Source organism: Palaemon carinicauda, chromosome 1, assembly GCF_036898095.1.
Source record: "Palaemon carinicauda isolate YSFRI2023 chromosome 1, ASM3689809v2, whole genome shotgun sequence".
NCBI classification, from domain to species: domain Eukaryota; kingdom Metazoa; phylum Arthropoda; class Malacostraca; order Decapoda; family Palaemonidae; genus Palaemon; species Palaemon carinicauda.
In genome coordinates this window covers 180,195,195-180,217,694 of record NC_090725.1, presented here as the reverse complement: position 1 = coordinate 180,217,694, position 22,500 = coordinate 180,195,195, and the positions used below count along the sequence as shown (strand labels likewise).

The 22,500-nt window shown below is 36.8% G+C and overlaps 1 protein-coding gene across 1 annotated transcript in view; it reads left to right on the top strand.

Moving 5' to 3' along the window:
- The window catches only part of LOC137643774 (probable G-protein coupled receptor B0563.6), a 706,250-nt gene that overhangs the window by 1,048 nt on the left and 682,702 nt on the right, over positions 1-22,500 (top strand). The window contains exon 2 of the mRNA XM_068376466.1: positions 9,776-9,902. Coding sequence (XP_068232567.1) covers positions 9,776-9,902 — 127 coding nt within the window. The remainder of the gene's footprint in view (positions 1-9,775; positions 9,903-22,500) is intronic.

Below are 22,500 nucleotides of genomic sequence, written 5' to 3'. Positions count from 1 at the left end.
GATTTTTTTTTTTTTTTTTTGGCCCAGGTGAGATTTATGCATGTTATGTTTACCAACTTGTCTCTTGAGCACGCGATTCTAATAACATTCAAGAAAGAATACAGATCCGGGTTAACGTGGAATTACCCCAGCTGCGATACATTTAGATTAGTTATGTAGATCGTAATTTAACTCACAAAGCAGACTAATCGTAATATTCAAATTGGTGTTTCAAAACTGTGAATGAGTAACAGTAGAACTTTTCAATAGGTAACAGTTTGAGGAAGGTAAAACATATACATCAGTCCCTTCATTAGAACTATAAAGATAGGTTAGAAAGAGACGGAGGATGTATTGCGTAGTGTGCTTGTTGCGCTAACCAATTAAAAAAAAAAAAAAAAAAAAAAAAAACCAGGACAGTATTTCTTGACGAATTCAAGAACAAAGCTCGAAGAGCAAGAAAAGCTAATTATGTTGATGGTAGAATATTAGGTTGAGAAGGACAGGTTACTGATTGTGTGGTGAATGACTGTCTACAACATATCCTATACATTGAATAAAGAAACCTTGAATCAAATGTTTTTATATGCTGAATTGGAAAATGGAGAAACGACATGCGTTGTAATCTAAGAACCACAAACTAGGTCATTTGAAGTGGGTCAAACTTACGCTTACCACCGCATCCCCATAGATGTCTTTTGTAACTTTCACCTTAATCAAACAGATATCCATTTCCTCGTCAAATTCTGTTTCAAACATATTCTTTTAACATTCATCTTTAGTAGATCACTGGAGTAATCTTAAGATTCTGATTGAGAAAATAAGACAAAATGTGCATGGAAAATTATGCGTGGATCAAGTTTTGTATTACAACATTTATTTACAACTTTTGTAATAATTGAATAGGGTTGTTTGCAGCAAATACTACCAAGAAGAATATTTTAGAGAAAAAAATCAGCAAAGCTATTTAGAGAGTTGAAAATGCTATCTGTTGATTGATTGATTTTTTTTTTTTTATTATGGAAGTAAGGCATGGTTTAAGATACGTATAATAGAAAGTAGATAATAGTTGTAATAGTTGGATGTGTATATATACGTAATTTGGAGGACATTGCAGAGCACCAGTGTCTGGGAAGCCATCAAACGCGAGGTGAAGCTAGTGTGAAAACTAATAATTATGTTCTATGGATTGAAGGAGCACCTCAGAGACCCATAGGTAGCCTAATACTAAAAGAGCACGTTGGAATGATGTGAGAAGGCAGAGAGACCGCAGTGGAAGTTATGTTTTATAAAAAAAAAAAAAGGAGTCGTGGGGAGAATTTGGCTTAGCTATATTTAAAGATAACACAGTATTGATTAAATATAGTGAAGGAGGAATACTTAAAACATTTGCAGAAAGCGAAAACTACTTTATAAAATAGGTGACTCAACGAGGGAGGTAGGTGTCCGCGAAAGATTTAAGGAATCATTAGTGCCTGCAGAAACCCATGATGGAATTTTAAAGGAATATTGAGCCGACTCTCCTTTATTGAAGGAAAGTGTAGTGATAAATGCAAATTACATTAAAAAAAGGTGATGAGGACAATTGAGAGTACGGAAAATAGAGGATTTAATCATGTGCAGAGAATTGAGTAAATGGGTGATAAAAAGGACATATAATTCAGCGAGTCTCTATTTACCATGACACTTCCCCACTTTTGGGGCGTAGACGACATAAAGAAAAAAGAACAAAAGGATTTTTTTCCCCTCTTTCCTCCCGGCTTGACGAGGTATTCAACAAAGTTTTGTTGGTACTGTTAAGGTGTCACAGCCCACCCTTCCCGTTATCCCCATGCAGTAAGCTTGATGTAGTGATTCGGCTAGGGCACCAACCACCCGTTGAGATGCTGCTGCTTAAGAGGTATTGAGTCCTTTGACTGGCTACTACATTAGATCTCTCTCAGGTTATGGCTATTTTTTTTTTCTTTTTTTGCCTACACATACACCGATTAGTCTGGCCTATTCTTTCCAAATTTTCTTCTGTCCTCATACACTTGACAACGATTAGATTACCAAACAATTCTTTACTCAAGACGTTAACTACTGCACTACAATTGTTAAGTGGCTACTTTCCTCTTACTAAAGGTACAAGAGACTCTTCAGCTATGGTAGAGAGCTCTTCAAGAAGAAGAGCAGAAAATTAATCAAGAATGGTGTGATATTAAGAACATATATCAGTCAGTTGGTAGTGAATTCTTGGGACACGCAATTACAAGGAGAGAGCCACGGATATCAAATGATATTTGGAATACTTTAAAAAAAAAAGAGACAAAAGCAGAAACTAATCGCTGAATGTTCTCGAGGAAGTGATGAAAATTACAAGGTAGAGTATGCTAAGTAACCCAGTATTAACAATGATGTCAAAAGAAAAGATAGGAATGACTGGAGGTAGTAGAGAGTAAAGCAGATAAGGCTGACAAAGCTATGATTTCAGGAAGTGATTATGGTATAAGAATTGTTCATAGAATTATTAATGAAATCTCTATGGGGGAAAACGGGAGAAGCATATACCCATCAAAAAGAGAAATGAATCTGTTTTAACAAAAGAAGATGAAGAAAGACAAAGTTAGATAAAATACTTTAATGAGGTCATGAATAGGAGATATGAAGGGAATAATTTGATTGATATACCTGAAGATGATGAAGACCTTGATGGGCCCATTAATTAACTCAGTGTGACTGAAGTTGAAGCTACCCTCAAAACACTAAGAGATAGAAAGCCCCTGGATGCGATGGAATAACTGGCGAAAATGAAGCGACTCCCATAATACTTATGATATTAGTTTGTAGAATGTCGCATAAAGAGGCAAAACCTGATGAATGGGAGTTAGGAGAGTTGATGAAAATGACAAAGAAAAAAAAAAAAAAAAGGAGACCTGACTGATTGCAATAATTATAGAGGCATAAAACTTACGTTAGTTGTTAGGAAAATATCTAATATGCTTATTCTAAAGACACTGGAGAGAAAGATTGACAAAAAGTTGAGAATTGATCAATCAGAATTTCGAAAATGTAGAAGTTACACTGACCAAAATTTCATTTTGAGACATGTTGTACAGCAATGCGTAGTATAGAAAAATACCCTTTGGATGGCATTTGTGGACTAAAAAAAAAAAGCCTTTGAACTGTGCACCGACCAATTTTATTTAGAGTCCTGCATTATAAGGGAATTCCTCTTATCAGTACAAAGTTAATGCTTATGGAGGCTTATCAAATTAATTTCTAGTGAATAACGGAGTACTTCAAGGGAATGTATTGTCACCTTTGTTGATTAACTCATCATGGATTTTGTAATGCGTAAAACAGTCGGAGATGGTGGAGAAGGATGGGACTGGATTGTTGATAGGAATTTAGCTGATCTAGAGTATGCTGTTGATGCTGTACTTGTCAGCAGAACACCACAAGACTTGCAATGCTTGCTTACCAGAATCCATGAAGTATCACACGAGGTTAGGCTGAAGATAAATAGAAGAAAGACAGAGATGATGAGAACGGAGTATGCAATGGAAGATAAAATGTCATTGGAAGGAGATAGGATTAATGAGGTAGAATCATTTAAGTATTTAGGAACTATGGTCTCCAATGCAGGCTCATTAGAATAAGAATTTAGTGAAAGATTGTAAAAAGCAAATCAGACAATGGCTAGGTTAAGTAGAATTTGGAAATCAAATCCCTTGAAATTGCATAAAAAAATCAGACTATACATCAGTTTAGTGAGATCGGTGTTACTCTATGCACAGGTGTCATGGTATGACATTGAAACAACTTCCAAAGGATTTAGTAGATTTGAGAACAAAGCCCTCAAGGATATTTGGAGTTGAATGGCAGGACAGGATTAGAAATGAAACTATAAGAAAGATTTATCGAATGCCATATGTGGATGAGATCATGATGAGGGGTATATAGAGATGGTTTGGGCATGCTCTTCGCACTCCCCAAGGGAGTAGTTCACCAAACATTCAGCTGGGCTCCACAAGGCACTAGAAGAGTTGGAAGACCCAGACCTACATGGCTGAGCACTATGAGTGCGATGTAGGAGATGCTGAATGGAAACGTATTGAATTAAAAGCTCAAGATAGAAATTATTGGCGAAATCTAACCGAAACCCTCTGCGTCAATATGCGTAGCAGGAAATTATGATGAGTATATATATATATCTATATATATATATATATATATATATATATATATATATATATATATATATATATATATATATATATATATATATATATATATATATATATAAATTATGTGCGTTCGTGTTTGAAAGGATTGCCCTGTTGAAAGAGACATTTATTCATAATTTTGAAGCAATACTCAATTCCAAATGCAAAAATGGAATGTAAATTAAACCAATAAACTAGGCAAAGGTATTACTCCCAATGATGCCAGGGAGAATGAATCTCCGGAAAAAAACTGGACGATTCAGAGACCAATATATATTAACTTTTTATTCTATTGGGGCTAAAGTAATAATTTCCAGTCATGGGTCCTCCCCGCAAATAACAGTACGGATGGCATGGCAGTCACGAGTCCTCCTGAATTTCTAAACGAAAACTGAACCGTCTCGGAAACAGATCTTGAATGAAGGAGACAACTAAAGTAATCCAGAGAATCCTAGGCAGGTGACGGAATGTCCTGGAAAATTTCAGAACCTGGGGCAGCTGGTATTCGAAGATAACAGGAAATATGGTGGGTTTTGAAAGGGCGTCCGGAATTAAATTGAGGTACGCCTATGTCACGCTAGACAGACGAAGACGGAATGGATACACAACCATCCATGAAGTTGAAACAATGAAGAGAGAGAGAGAGAGAGAGAGAGAGAGAGAGAGAGAGAGAGAGAGAGAGGCGGCGTTAATAGAATGGTTGTTATTATTTCCATAATCATTATAGTTTCATGTTGATTTTGGATTTACAAATAGCAAGAATACAAATGAATATTGTTGAATATCGTCCCTGATAAAACATTCCTCTATTTTAGACCCCTAATTCTGTTTCTTTACAAATACTTCAAAATTTCTACTGAGTCAACCGCTGTTACGTTGTCAGCAATTCACATATAAACTTTATTACACGTTTCTATTTAGTAGCCTGCCACTGTACAAGAAAACGAATAAGGGAACATATCAGTAATGTTTTTTTGTGTACCGTTGGTTCATGAAATTTTGAACACAAGATCAGATTAATTTAATATTATTCCAAATTCATTCATCATTTCCATGGATTCCTAAAATTTACAATGTCTTTACGAGTATACATCTCCTTCTGCCTCCATGCTTTCCAATTGTTTTTCAATTAGAAAAAAAAATAACTCTTTGGTAAAGGAAACCTCTAGTTATATCAGGATTCAGGTTATCAACACAAATTGCGTTTGTAAGGATGGGTTTTGTAAACATGAATGTCTTTTTGAAATTCATTAAATAACAAAAGTTTCCGTCCCAAAATAAATCTGCTAGTTATTAAATAACACGAAATGACACATCACTGAAGAAAATGTGATACGTAGAAGAATTTTTATAACTCGAAATATCAACATGATTTGCTATGATCCATCTTCAGTAAAGTATGAATTTGGAATTGGAAGTGCTAAATGATCACGTCTATTCATAAAATATTAATATTCAACATCCAGCAATTGAACATCCCTTCACACATTTATTCATATAGAAATTCACAAAAAAACATTTTACGCTTGGTTAACGAAAACTATATGTGCTCCTTCTTCCTCCACTTGCTCTGTCTTCGAGACTAAATTTTTGTCACCTTTAGAGTCCTTATAAAAAGTCTGTGAGATAATATATATACCACTATCGTTGTAGAGTAATTTTGAACATAGCCATATCGAAGTTGCACAATCTATACAGTTTACACCCTTATTGTACATAGCAACCTGCTCTTAATGTCACTGGTCACGATTTCAGATAAAGTTGATCAATGGTGAAGGGAAATAGGGGCGATATCATTTTCTCAAAAATCCCCCTTCCGGAGAAAAGCTCCGGGCAATCTACGCCGACGGAGACGATGGTGATTTAAGAAATTACTAAGTTTCTTCCAAGATCATATACGTATATTAAGGTGTTACTAATGTTTTTTCAGCATTTTCCTTTTGCCATCTACCCCTAAACGACCATGAGAACAATATAATTTTTTTGCAGTCTATTCTTATAATAGTAAATTATTTGGAGAGAGTTTTAGATCAGCTTTACATAATGATCTCATCACATAAGAAAGTGATGTTTAACAAGAATCTTGGTGAAGAGAGGCTTTCAAGACGGTATCCCATTACATTAATCGGTGGCAGTTTTTTTCGTAACCGTTATAATTATTTCTACATTAGGTAAGAACTGATATATGGTATATTTTGTTGAAAGCTCTAATACCTAGAAAAAGATCTAAAGATGTATCCTAAGCATGGTTAACTTTAAACTAATTACCTGGATATCCTATTTTGATAATATGAAATGAGGTTTAAATGATAAACGAAGAATATCTAGGGGAAAATGCGAAAAAATGGTCAGTCCACTTATCAACTTAGCGAGTTCATGATTTGAATATGAAAAATGGGTAAATCTATATTTATATTGAATATTTTGATATAGTTGATAACAAGAACAATCAAATTAGATTTACAAAGCCAGTAAGAGGGTCAAACAAATTTTACTCTTTGTTTTTTGTAAAAATTATTACTTTCCTATTCAGCAGCGCCTACTGAACAGCAGTACTGTGGGTTTCAAGTGAATTTTCCAGTAACCACATATGATGCTACGGGGTTTGATGAATGGTCAAACTCAGCAAAATAACAAATACTTATAAGTTTAACATCTATTCATCAGTTAAAAATTTTGTATATCTCTCTCAACACAAGGAACTTTAAAAATAGTTCTCATATTTTCATGAGTTACTTGAATAAGATATTCATAAAATGTAGAACACCAAACAATATCTCTCTCTCTCTCTCTCTCTCTCTCTCTCTCTCTCTCTCTCTCTCTCTCTCTCTCTCTCTCTCTCTCTTTCTCTCTCTGTAGCATTACCAAATTATATATACTGTGTGTAAGTGTGTGTGCCTGTTCGTGAACTCCGTTACTATATTCATAGGGCAAAGTATAAAGCATAAGTTGATATATGTAACATCACAAAAAGAGAAATTTGTCTCAACAAAACTGAGAATGAAAGTTCATGTCAGAAAGAAAGGAAATGATGCTTTCCCAATGTTAATGTAAATAACATCAATAAAAGAATTTAAATTATAAGAAGGATTTATAAAGAACATTAAATAAGGAGAAGTGAGTAAATACATTGGAAAAGGCAATAGAAGGAGAGGAATTTGGACAATTGATTAAAGGTGATCTTTGACAGTGGAAAATATTTGAGCAGTGACGAAAAACCATATGATTGGAAGTTAGGATATTGAAATGACAGTTTTGCAGGATTGAAGATGCGTAGAAGGAATAAACGAAATATACTGGTAAAGTTGAATGAAGTATGAAATTAATTTAATGGAAACTAGAAATTAAACCACAACAAGAAGGCACTCATGTGTTGATGGAATGAAGTTTTTTGTGACTTGGTAAATTTAAATCGCAGAAAAATGCTATATGGCTGAGGACTATAAAGCGTGAAGTTGGAGAAGGATACTGGAAAAGTATTGCCATAAAAGCTCAAAATAGAGACGATTGGCGAAATCTAATTGAGTCCCATTGCGACAATAGGCACAGGAGGGGATGGTGATGATAAAGATGATGATGATGATGATGTATTCATTTATTCTCAAATCTAGATTGCAGTGAGCAGTAACTCTGTCCACCCCCGACCCCCTGCCCCACCTCTTTGATATCTCACAGGAATAAGATACAGGAGATTGGGTTACCAGCCCCCTAGCCCCGTCTCTTTTAGTCGCCTGTTACGACAAGCAGGGATACGTTAGCACTATTCTAATTGTTATGCCCCCGTGGCCACAGGGTGATATATATATATATATATATATATATATATATATATATATATATATATATATATATATGTGTGTGTGTGTGTGTGTGTGTGTGTGTGTGTGAGTGAGTGTGTGTGTGTGTGTGTGTTACTTGTCCGCTGCAAAATTAAGCCTTCAGACATGTTCCTCCACGTCTGTTTATGGTCTTTCTATGCCAGTCCAAAGCCACAAACTTTCTTAGTTCATTAATCAATCATCTTCTCTTCCCTCTCCGGCCTTTGTAATCTGTAGGGACTCTTTCTGTTCTTCTAAATATCCACCTTTTAGCTTTCATTACCATTATAATTATCTTTTGTCCATGTCTATTTCTTTTTCTTACATGTTAGAATATCCTCTACTTAAATTAGCTCTGTTGTCCATGTTATTCTTTTTATGTCTCTTAGTGTTATTCTCATCATTATTCGGTCCATGGCTCTTTGATTAGTAACTAGCTCATGTTCTAAAGTTTCAGTAAGGTTCAAAGTTTCTGATGCATAAGCTGATACAGGTACGGCCATCTGATTAAAGAGAGTGGTATTTTGTTTTTAAATCTCATTTTGTTTACCAAAAGCTCTCCATCCCCAGCCTATCCTTCTTTTAATTTCGGACTCGTGTCCTGGGGAAACACTGACCGCCTGTCCTAAGAACTTATATTCATTATCATTCTCTAGGGGTTCATCCATAATCCTTATATGCTGTCTCTCTGCATTTTCATTGAATGCTATGTTAGATTTGCTCATATTTTTTTTCAGTCGTACATTACTGCTTTTTTTATACAGATCCTCTCTCGTCATTTAAAATTCCTTCCATTATTCACCAAATAGAACTATGCCCCTTGCAAATTTTAAGTTGTTAAGATATTGCACATTAATATTATTTTCTTCATTTTTCCAATATATACTATTAAAACTTTTTTTAGGCATATTGTGAATGATCAAGGAGAGATGGGATGTTCCTCTCTAATTCTGTTCTCAATCGAATTTTTTTCCACTATCTTTATGTAGTTTTAGGATTGCTGCATTAGTTCCTTAGTTAGCACGTAGGATGTGGTCTACACTCAGCAAATAACTTTTATTTAGCATTTAAATACAAATTGCCATAAAAAAGGGAATGTTTACATATATTTGAATGGTATAGAATTTACAGTGGGTTTAAAGGGGTTGGAGAAGAAAAACATTGAAATGGAGAAGATAGAGCCTAAATGATGAAGAGTAATGGTTTATTGATGAGGTAGAATGACAGCACACACAATCAATAACACGTAAATACACATCCTTTATAAGTGCCTTTATAAGTGGTTTATAATTCGTGTTTCATTAAATGTTCTTGATGAATCAGGAATAAAGATGTCCATTTTACTTCACATATTAAGTCAAGTTGAACACACAGAAATAATAAGTAAATGATGCGTGAATTAACAAACCGTAGCCTACTATGATATTTAAAAAAAGAATGATTAGGTAGTGAATTTAATTTGATTTTCTTTTTCTATTCTACAAAATATTCAATTCATATCTCTGTAATTAATGATCAATTATTAGATCCAATTATTTGGAACTATTTAGGAAAAAACATTATAGACAAATATTCTTTATATATAAACATAATTCACACCACAGTAGATTTTAACATAAATGAAATACCATAGAGAGAGAGAGAGAGAGAGAGAGAGAGAGAGAGAGAGAGAGAGAGAGAGAGAGAGAGAGAGAGAGAATGAATGTATGTGTGAGTAATAATTAGAATTACTATCAGATTGAATCTTTTCATCCTCTCGTCCGGTTACAGGTGAAATATATCGCCTATGGCATCATCCTACCTGTGCTGGTCTGCCTCGGTGTCCTAGGAGATGTCCTGAACTTGGTAGTTCTAACCAGGCCCAATATGAATGGGGTAGCCTATATCTACATGAGAGGTACGTGCTATTATTCAACTTTCAATGCAGAATATTTTATGTACTATTATTTATTTACTGTGTACTATGCCTTTCAGAGGACGAAATTAATTTTTATTCTTTACGGAAAATTATACCGGATATACTGTACGTTTAAATAGTGGCAAATGTTTGCTCATAAAATTACAAAATTACGTTAGCGTATGATGTTTTCATTTTCTAGATAAATATTCGCAATACACTGTATTTGTTAAAAAAAGTTAAAATTGAAAAAAAATATTTAAAGTAATGTAACGAAAGAAAGGAAGCCTAACGCAAAAGTGCCTACACTTCGTAATAAACATTGTCATTTGTTGAAAAAACTCACAAACACACACAAACACACACCCACACACGCACGCACACACACACACACACACACATATATATATATATATATATATATATATATATATATATATATATATATATATATATATATATATATATATATTTCTTCATTCGTTCTCCATGCATAACTCTATTAAATCAAAATTAAACTGGTTTTACACTAGACATGGAGTGTCAACCTGTTAGAGGATATGAGAAAAAAAAAGGTTCGTACATTTCATTGAAATGTGAAATGATGACGATACATTTCCTGGGATCCATCTGTCAAACGTTAGTTTGGGGATCAAAATACTTTATATAGAATCATTTAAATGTCTTTATCTCTAGTTATAAGAAATAAGATATGAGAGAATATAAGGAAAGTTATGCAAAGGGATAAAATTCTGTAACTGCAAACTAGTATCCCCCCCCCCCCAAAAAAAAAACTCTTTTACATCCTTTGCTTACTGCATAATTCTTATAAATTTCCTTTCCAATTACATATAATCTATTGTTGTTTATGCATCAGTGTGAAACAAGTTATATTATTGTAAACATGCAATATGAGTAATAGCTATCAATTTTATATCACTGTATTCAAAATTGGTTGCAACTATTATATCGATATTTGTTTTTATTTAAAACAAGGTCTTACAATTATATTAATTCTTTCGTTTACTTACGATTTCAAACACATTTATTATTATTTACGAAGAATTTAGGTTGTTTACATAATTTACATAACATACTTAGTATATTCAAATAAGGATGCAATTACTAAAATATTCAACTCTTATCATTGTTGACAATATGGCTATAAAAGTGTGACAAGTACCCTAATCTTCAGCTTACTCACCATGGGATAAATGCTCTCTTCACACATTCTTTAACAATCTTAATGGTCTTTGATTCACTGCGATAATAGCTATCGATCCCTGCCTCTCCTCTTCCTGCATTTTCTCATTGAATCATTAAATTTATTTTAGAGCACATATGGATATTAAATGTTTTAAAACTTAGTATTGACATAATTTGAAATAATAGAGCACATTTCAAGAGGGTACCAACCCCCATAGTCTTAGCTACAATAAGATTTTCCCACCATGCATAGATAATGATATCACCTATTAGACCTGGGAGCAAAAACTTACCTATTGATAATGGTTATTTCCCTCCATGATGGGGGAGAACCATTCACTAAGCAGTTCACTGCCCTAAGACCCTTAATACCGAGACACTGGTACTTCCAAGGGCAGCAATGTCCAGGTTATAATATTTTTTACTGTTGATGTTGTCCTCTGTAAATGGACTGATCAGATCTGGTAAATTGTCATTGACCGACAAAAAGTTTTCCGCGCACCAAAAGGCTCACAAGTCCACGCTTTGCGACCCTTTACCGTAAGACACACTTCTCAGGCTAGTAGTCACCATGAAATACTTCTCACTATACAAATGCATACATAGGCTACACGCACACACATATGTATATCTGAATATATATCAGTAATACTCGTGATTCTCATTAATTTGAATATCAACCACAATGGCATTTAATATCGAATTCTACCTTTGAGAATGAATGTCCACTGTATTATTCATTTATGATGAATGCTTCTTTCTGGGCAAAGATTCGAACCTATGGCTCTTAGCTGAAACCATGACAGCAGGGACTCGACCCATCGAAATATCTTGATAGCTCGATTAGTTCCTGCTTGCATGGTTTCAGCTAAGAGTCATAGGATAACTCGATTGATCGAGTCGCTGTTGGCAGGGTTCCAGCTAATAGGCATAGGTTCGAATCTTTGGCCAGCCAGAATCATTTATCATGAATTGATTTCCAGTGGATATACTCTCCCAAAGGTAGAATTGGATATCAGATGTCATTGTGATTATATATATATATATATATATATATATATATATATATATATATATATATATATATATATATATATATATAAATATATATATATATATATATATATATATATATATATAAATACATATAAATATATAAATATATATATATATATATATATATATATATATATATATATATATATATATATATATATATATATATATATATATATATTTATATATATATACATATATATATGTATGTGTGTGTGTATTCGGTATAAATATATTTACGCCAATCTAAACGTATGTTCTTAGGGAAAGGAGTGTTACAAAAAAAATTTGTAACACATATTTTTGTTTATGCAGATGGAAAATTTGAAAGTTACTAGGTTCAACCGATCTAGAATGGCTTGCATATAGGTGTAGTTTGCTGATAAAATAATAAAGATTAATAATACTAGAACCTGTCAATTAAACTATATTGCATCCATGGCCCAGATACAATAAGTTGGTAAAAGCTAGTCTCCCGAACGTGGCTATCCAAAACATTGTTTTAGTTTATTACCCGTAGAGGTAAGGTTAAAAAGGTTAAAAAAGAGAAAAAGTACATTCTGTGTTTCCATAAATCTTCTTATTTATTCCTTCATTCCATCGGTGATAATCTAAAGTAACTAAGCTTTATTTGTTCTAATTAATATGTATTAATAGAGTTCGAATCTAAAATACAATTGTTTTCCACAAGCAAAGCCATGGACAGATCAGTGGGTACATGCCTGTTGTCTTTTCAGTTCCCAATAATGAATGATTTCATAATTTAAATCCACAATTATTTGCATAATATGTTAAAAGGCTCATATAGCCTTTACTATCTACTGGCACAGAGATTAAATCAATATTGTCTTGACTGTTTCTTTGGGTTTAAAGAGCCCATGGTGGTTATTCATGATCATTCAAATTCAGTGAATATTAAATTTAGAAGAAGAAATTGTTGTTAGTGAAGGATAAGAAGGTAATAATGTAACAATCTTAAGAATCGGATGAATCTTCCAAAGAAGATGATTATACAAAAAAGGGAGTTAGCATTATAAATAGGTCTAACAGCAAAAGTAATGTGTTTAGAAATTTGGATTTAGACTTAGCAAAATGTGTTTTTAACGAAGAAGAATACCTTTTGAGAGCAAATGTAAATAAGTAAAAATATCATGGGAGTAATTGAGGAAGAAGCTCTTAAATACTGTGCATGGGAGTATATATTGTCAACAATTTTGTGTGAATTATCCTTAGTTAGGCAATAAGAATAATGGAGTATCATGATTCTAAGATAGACTATGTTAGTAAGGAGGTGTTGCCCTTTTTATGGTTAGTACTAATCAGGAAGATCTTTAATGCTGTATTATTATTATTATTATTATTATTATTATTATTATTATTATTATTGTTGCTGTTGTTGTTGCTGTTGTTGTTGTTGTTATTATTATTATTATTATTGTTATTATTATTATTACTATTGATATTATTAGTTGAGCTATAACCTTAGTTAAAAATGTGGGATACTATAAACCCAAAGGCTCCAACAGGGAAAATAGGCTATAGTGTAGCATCAAACGATAGAACTCTAACAGAAGACACTGAAAGTCTATGGCACAGAATTATGGCACTACCAATGACTTGACTACAATTTTTTCATTTTGGAGTGTCCTTCTCCTAGAAGAGCTGCTTATCATAGCTAAAGAGTTTCTTCTACTCTTACAAAGAGGAAAGTAGTCACTGAACAATTAAAATACAGTATTTAACCCACTGAGTAAAGAAGCATTTTTTTTTTATATATATTAATGTTGCCATATTTATGAGGAAAGAAGAATGTGCAAAGAATAAGTCAAACTATTCGGTGTATCTGTAGGCAGAGATAAAACCAGCCATAACCAAAGAGGGATTCAATGTGGTACTATATGGCCTGTCTAGGGACTAAGTATTATCTCAACGGCTGGCTGGTGCCTTAGCCAACCTACTACCTATACGGGAAAGCTCTCATAGAAGGCAACATTTATCTTAGAAACCTTTGCTTTGAGTTAAAAAATGTCTCTGATTGAAATTTCTAACGATATTTAATTTTCTTTTTTTGTTAATATGTCAATATGTTTACGAATGAAATATCTTAATTTGATAAAGTATAGGAAACCTAAAGGAAAATAATGTAGAGAGGCACTAAGAAGAAAATTTAAAGTTGTAATTTGATACACTATTTTCAAAATGGTAATTGTTGTTTTTTTTTACATTTTTTCGACACTTGGAATATATATTTATAAAAAATACTCTCATCTCAATAATTTAAGTTATAATTTAGTGTATTTGGATCTTCCTTAATCATGATACAAGTTATCTTCATTTAGATTATCAGCAAAGGAGCAAGAGTAAGCATATAGGTTTTCTCATTTAGGTTGATATATAGTATATATATTTGTGTATGTACTGTATATACGCACATACACAAACGTGCATGCACACACACACATGCGTGCACACACACACAAATATATATATATATATATATATATATATATATATATATATATATATATACATATATATATATATATATATATATATATATATATATATAGATAATCTATATATATATATGTATATATATATATATATATATATATATATATATATATATACATATATATATATAGATAATCTATATATATATATATATATATATATATATATATATATACATATATACATACATAGAAAATCTATATATATATATATATATATATATATATATATATATATATATATATATATATAATCTATATATATATATATATATACATATATATATATATATATATATATATATATATATATATATATATATATATATATATATATATATATATATATATATATATTTGGGTTCAAGCCATGTCGTCCTGATGGAAGGTTCCTAATAGTATCTTCCAAGGGATATATGTACTACAGTGATATTCCCAGAGAGTTTATCTTTAGGTCTCCAGAATTCTAACTCCTGGCGCAAATATCCTTAAAATTTTCTTCAAGGATATCGCATAATATCAGGGAACTTATATCTTGATACGACACATAGCGATCTTCACCCCGAATAGCGTTTTCGCTTCGAGGGGGAAGAGTGGCAATTTTGGAAGGGGAGCCGTTATCAAGGTTACCCTACTTCCCATTCTACTATTGAGTATCAAGATGGCGCCATATCCAAGATGGCAGACATTCCTAATTCTCTAGGAAATTCGCACGGTGGTGTTCCCTGTTGATCTACCTTTTTCGATCGATTCTGTAAGGATTATTATGCAATCTCTAGCTTCGTTTGCCTCTGGAAAGTTGAGTATTGATTCTTTACAAAGTGTATATTTTTAGCTCCTGTTTCACAGTGAAATTAGAGTAATTTATTGTGATTAGGAGCTAGGCCTGTTGGAGGCGTCATGAGCGCGGTCATTCGTTAGGCATGTGTTATTTAGTTGGTAGAACGACATTCCCAGTTGAAATAGCATTAATTAATTAATTATGAAAGATATTTGGGCAAGTTATGCTTGTAAATATATTTATAATATGCATAATTTTCCTTTTTCTATGTCGATCGTATAAGTTAGAGTTTCGGTGATTTAGGTAACCGAGATCTCGTCTTGCCTAGGTAACCTAACCTAGGCGATATAGTATACATTCAGATATTTCCACGGTTACCCTCGTGTATTTTTTTGTCAATTCAGGCGGAAATAGATGTCTCCTAGAATTATTATATTAACCGATACTCGTCTCCAGTGGAGATTTAAGGGTAATCCCTCCTTCCTTCTGAGTGTACCCTTAGGCTACAGCCTAGTGGGTCGTGCCTCGAGTTTTCATTCAGGCATGAATAGCCTAGGGATTTCTGTCCCTTCCCTTAGACGCAGATGGTAGGTGTTGGGATTCGATCAGAACCTCAGAGTATATAGTCTTGTGCCGGCAGCCGGCCGGCAGGGTGAATAGTCATTCCCCTGCCTGTTAGGGTGCCGGTATAGGAGGTTAGCCATCCCTAGGCTGCACTTGAAGTGGTTGTATGATGTCGCCACCTTCTTCCTGCGGTCCAGAAGACTAGTCCTGTGCACGCAGACCCTAGGCTGAAGAATATACATTCCTCTGCCACCTAGGATGGCGCCGGCACTGGAACTCTGTTTCTCCTTTGTTGAGAGGAGGCGGCACTGCCACCATCCTCTTTACTGTATTGGCAGACCATAGGCTGGAGAATAGAGATTCTACTGCCGCCTAGGATGGCGCCGATACTGAAACAAAGTTTCTTAAGGCTGTGGTAGGACCGGCAACTTTGCCGGCTTCTTCCACACCTCATACAGGACCCTTTTTCCTCCCCCCTTTGTCCTTTAGTGATGGCCTAGCAATCGTAACTCTTTGGGCCGCCGTCCTGCAATCTCACCAATTGCCAGTGGGTTGTGGGGCCGGCCGGACTCTTACTCAACAGCTATTGTCTGACTGCCTGCGGCTATGCCGGGTGCCGGTGGCCATGACGGTTGCCGGCGGCCATGATTGCTGCAGGTGACCATGCCGGCTGTCGGCGGCTAGGACAACTGCCGGCAGCCATGACGGCTGCTGGCAGCTATGCCGGCTGCCGGCTGCCATGTTTACTGCCGGTGGCCAAGCTTGCTACAACTGCCGGCGGCTATGCAGGCTGATGGCAGCCATGTCATCTGCCAGTGGCCATGACGGCTGCTGGCAGACATGTCATCTGCCAGCGTCCATGACGGCTGCTGGCAGCCATGATGGCTGATGGTGGGAAGTCTCTTCTGTCACCAAGGTTCTTCAGTCCCCCCTTGGACTGCCGGCCACAAGTGATGTTGCCGGGGGTACTAGCCTGACCGGCGGTATGCCGACCGGACTGGCACGGACAGGTGCTGACTCAGCCGGCGGTATGGTGACTGTACCAGTGCTGCAGGGTGCTAGCCTGCCAGCTATGTGCCGGCCAGACCTTGCCGGCGATGGTACTGGTGGTTGGATGGAAGCCTGAATGATACATTCTCCCCTTCCAATTGAACCTTCTTTCTGGGGAAAGGCAGTAAATTAGATATTTACATCCTTATTTAGTGTATACATACACAGTAATAAGGCAGTCTTTCACTCCATGCTTTCTCTCTCTCTTTTAGCTAGCATGCTGGCCGGGCTGTGCTGGCAGTGACTAGCTATGCTGGCTATAGGCCAGTTGAATTACAGTATATGTTTATACAGTAGTCAGTATATTTGCAGTATAGTATATGCTGTAGATAGAAAACTATTGTATATATTATACTAGTAGTTATCTTCCAATATATCTTGGGTATCCTTGCCCAGGTGTTTGCTGAGACCAATCCTATATTGAAAAAATAGAATTTCTTCAATATTCTGATTAGAAATCAGTTTACGTTTTACCTGACAACATTAAATAAATTAAAGGGCTGGTGGTAGTGTACTTTCTATCCTTAAAGGTTAGAACCCTTCTCCTTGAGCTTCCCTGATCAGGAAACTCTATGATTTTAATATTGGACGGGAAGGCCACAGCAAATGGGCTGGGTAGGATACACAAATATATGTCTTTTATATTTCCTAATCCAGTCGGCGTCATGCTGGCTGGACCGTGCCGCCAGATGCTAGCCATACTGGCAGCACACTGGCTGAAATACAATATAAAATTATACAGTAGTTGGTATTTTGAAATATAGGATATACTGCAAACAGAAAACTATAGTATGATTATACAGTAGTTAATTTCTAAAATATCTTGGGTACCCTTGTGCAGGCTTCTGCTGAGACCGTTCCTATATTGAAAGAATATAATTTCTTCAATACTCTGATTAGAAATCAGTTATCCTTACCCCACAGTGTTAAATAATTAAAAGGGGCAGTGGCAATGTACACTTTTTCTACCCCTAGGGGTTAGAACCCTTTCGTCCAAGTTGCCTTGATAAGGGAATCTCTTCATATTAATACTGAGGGGAGGTAAGAGCATTTAATGCAAGGGATACACAAGTATGTGTCTCCCACTATCCCTTTCCTGCTTACTATCCTAAGCTATTTTAGTTAAAAGATGACTTTTACATATTGCTTATCAGTGAGATAATCAATTGTATACTCATTCTGCTTTCCTTTCTTTAGACGAGGAACCCCAGATGACATGTGTTGCAATCTTCTGCAATATTAAGGGTAAGTACTTTTACGGTTATAATACATTCAGGTTTCATGCCCCTGCAATATTATTTCCGAATCCCTGCAATATTGGGACCCCAAGTTTGCAATATCTGTCAGACCTTAGTGTCCGAGGGTTTTGATAATCCCAAGTCAATGGAGTCTAGGGATGCAGCTCGTAAGAAACAACGCAATTGGGTAAGAGGGTTCCAGAAGATCTCTCCGGGACCATACCTACCTAATGATAGGATGCGTAGGTTACTATTCCCGAAAGCAAGTAGGGAAATAGTGGTGCCCCAGACACAATTCGCAAATCCCTGTGTCCAGATAGCCTTTGGGAAGTAGGGCAGGAAGCCCCCCCGGGAAGAAGTGGACAATGTCGTGTCAGAATTTCCTCCACTCTGAGCCGGTTCTGGAGCCGTTAACCTCGACATCTTCACCTTTTACTCCTTTATTAAACAAAATGGACCAGTTACTGGCCCATATTGAGGGTCTAATGGAAAACATTCGCAAACAAGGCAAAACGGAGGAAGCAAAACTCAAGATAGAGCTCTTTGAAGCTCCACTTGTCGCTCCCCAAGGGTCATACAAGTGACCCAGAGACCAAGACATTCCGACATGCTCCAAAAACAATCCCTGGAGGTATGCGGAGCTTATGCCGGTTTTAGACGGTAAACTACATCTCGGAGAAGAAGGGTGAAGTTCCTTTAGACGAAAATCCAGTTTTGGCCAAGCTTTAACGCTTTCCCTAATTGCTTCATTCGACTGAAGCATGAACCAATGTCAGGAAAAGAAACGGAATCGAAGGAGGTCATGATTCTCGACATTGATAAAGGCATTTAAATCTGTTGCCAAGGCGGTGGAGGCAGGCAAACCATGTTCTGCACTCGAGGAGTGCAAGCCTCTGTCACTAGTCTTACCCATGCAGGAGAAGGATTAGAAGGAAGTCCACTTAACCTTTTCAGGAGGAAAACTAGACGCGGATGTCGCTGAACGACAGTTTACCGAGAATCTCCCAAAACTTTCAGAGTTTCTTTTGTGCAAGGAACATGAGACAAAGGAGAGACTTGCAGCCTCCCTATCCCTACAGAACTGCATAGAGTTGTGTTCAGCCCATCAAAGTACCCCAGACATGCTGATGGTCTTGGCCAAAATGCATATGGCCACCTTAGTAAAAGACCTATATGCCTTTATGAAGGCTAAGAGAGCATGTAGGGAGTTCGTGTTCGCTGCCGCAACAGTGAAACATAAAACCAGGAAGCAGATATATTTCAACATCTGGGGTAGAGACCTCTTTTCAAACGAGGTAGTCAAAGAGGTGATTGAGAAAGCCACCACAGAGAATACGGGACTTCTCCCGAAGTGGGGCATATCTTCAAGGAAAAAGTCTTCCATGGATGTGGGTCCCCAACCTAAAAGGAGGATGGAAAAGTCCAGAAATTTTCCTCGGGCTGTGCAACAACATCCCACAGTTTCAATGACAGCGGTGCCGCAGGCAGGCGGTCGAAGAGGTAAACCTTCTGATCAGTCGAAGCAAAGAGACGCTTCTGGTAGGAGGGAGGTTCCTTCAGGATCGCTGGACCTTCGATCCTTGGGTCCAAGGCCTAATAAAGATGGGACTAGGATGGAAAATAGACATGCCTGCACCATCACTTCCTCAACTCTTCCTACACTCCAACCCCATTCGGGAAGAGTATACCATAGAGCTCTAGAGCATACAGGTGGTAACGAAAGTATAGTCCCTCGAATTCCAGGGAAGGCTGATTGATGTTCACAAGAAGGACTCAAGAAAACTCAGAGTTATTCTGGACTTGTTGCCACTCAACAATTTCAAATAAAACAGCAAGTTCAGAATGTTAATCCTTCTGAACATAAGAACCCTATTTCAAAAAGGGGTATTCACAGTCTTGTCAGACCTGAAAGATGCCTATTGGCAGCTTCCAGTCAGTCGCCCCCTCTCCTCCTACCTAGGAATCAAGTTACAGAGGATAACGTATGTCCTAAAAAAGATACTTGTCGGACTAAACACAGTCCTAAGTATCTTCACGGAATTGGCGGACACAGTCACGCAATAACCAAGGCTAGAAATGTTTCAGGTAACAAAGTACCTGGACGAAAGACTGGTGCGGGCAGCACCCTAAGTGGCTGGTCTACGAGCATCCAAGGAAGTGATCCAGTTCCTGGAACATCAGGGATGCAAAATCAGCTACAAGAAGTCTTGATTCTCTCCAGCTCGAAGGCTTCAACGGTTAAAAAACCATCGAAACCGGAGGTCACACAGGCTCTCCTTTCCCTTAGGGATGTAAAAGGAGATCGCAGGGTCGGTCAAGAGACTATGGTAATCAGTCAGGATTCCAGGACGCTAACAGGAAAGAGTTCTGAACTCTCTCCAGTTCATATTATTGACAGACCCAGTGTTAAGAGCACAGCTGAAAGATGCGTTAAGAGTCTGGAGAAGATACGCATCAAACGCTCGAAGAGATCTAAAATGACTGATATCGGTCTTTCCTCGATCGCTTCCCAAACAATGGTCAAAGGCCAAAAGCCTATTGAAGACCGTGCCCTTGCAATTTCCTCGACTATTGAAGATCATACTCATGGATGCCTAGTCGGAAGAATGGGGTGTTTACTCCCATCAGAGGAAAATCCAAGGGCCTTGGTCATTTCTATCCAAGGCCATGGTAGTCCTGTCGTGGTTGGAGAAACCTCTCCATACAGATCAGACCTCCTCAGGCTGATCTGGGATATCGAAGCGATAATGAGACGTCGGAACCGACAAGGCTAGAGAGCATCTCATACAGTTTAAGTGATGTTAGCCATCCCTAGCCTAAAAGGATGGCACCTATCAGCAGTTCATGTACAATATATCCGCAATGTGACAGCGGATGCTCTACTCAGGCTCAAGCCAATAGAGTTAGAATGGTCCACAGATGCAGAACTATTCTCTCCCAGATGGGAACAAGTCCCTGAGCTGCAGATCGACCTTTTCGTGACGAGCGTCATCAAGAAACTACCTCGATATGTAGCCCCATACGAGGATCCTCCAGAGGAGATAACAGACACCAGGTCTCTATTATGGAAGGGATGGACTCAGGAATTCCTGTTCAACCCATCCAATCTCCTGCTGAAGGTCCTCAACATGCTGAGATCCTTCCAGGGAGGGGTAGCTCTGGTGGCTCCCAAATAGCCCAAGAGCACCTTTTTCCCTTTAGTGAAGGAACTGAGGCTGAGGCTGGCCCTAGTACTGAACCCAGCACTATCTCAGAGGGTTCAGAAGTTAATTGCCTTTGATTTATCACGGAGAACCCAAACCCTTCATTTCATGATTTTCTTGCCCTAGCAGTTAGGAAAAGATTTGGGATCTCAGAAGGCAATATAGAATTCTTAGAAGAATATAAGTGTAAGTCAACTAGAAGACAATATGAGTCATCTTGGAAAAAGTGGGTTGCTTTTGTAAAAGCAAAAGGACTGAAAGAAATTTCAATGAACTTCTGTCTGTCCTTTGTCCACCTTCATAACCAAGGTCTGGCAGCCAACACGATAACTACGTACAAGTCAGCCTTGACTAGACCTCTTCTATATGCCTTTCAAGTGGATCTGGCGAATGAAATCTTTAATAAGATTCTGAAGGCATGCGCAAGGTTAAGGCCTGCAGCACCTCCAAAGCCCATCTCATGGTCTTTGGATAAGGTCCTACATTATGCCTCATCTGTGAACAATGAAGATTGTTCCCTCAAGGATCTAACCCAGAAGAATATTTTTCTGTTTGCTATAGCCTCTGGAGCTAAAGTTAGTGAAATAGTAGCCCTATCTAAAAATGAAGGCCATATTCAGTTCACAGAAGCGGGAGAACTAAATCTCTTTCCTGATCCAACCTTTCTCGCTAAGAACGAGCTACCCACTAAGAGGTGGGGTCCCTAGGGAATCTGCCCTCTTAAGGAAGATGTCTCTCTATGTCATGTAGAGTGTCTAAAGGTCTTTCTTCGTAGAACTTCAGACTTCAGGGGAGGACAGCTCTTTAAAGGAGAAACCTCTGGATCAAACTTATCCCTAAAAACACTGAGGGCGAAGCTCACCTACTTTATTCCCAGAGCAGATCCTGACAGTACACCCGCAGGTCATGATTCGAGGAAAATTGCTTCATCACTGAACTTTTTTCAGTATATGGACTTTGAGCGTCTTCGCTCATATACTGGATGGA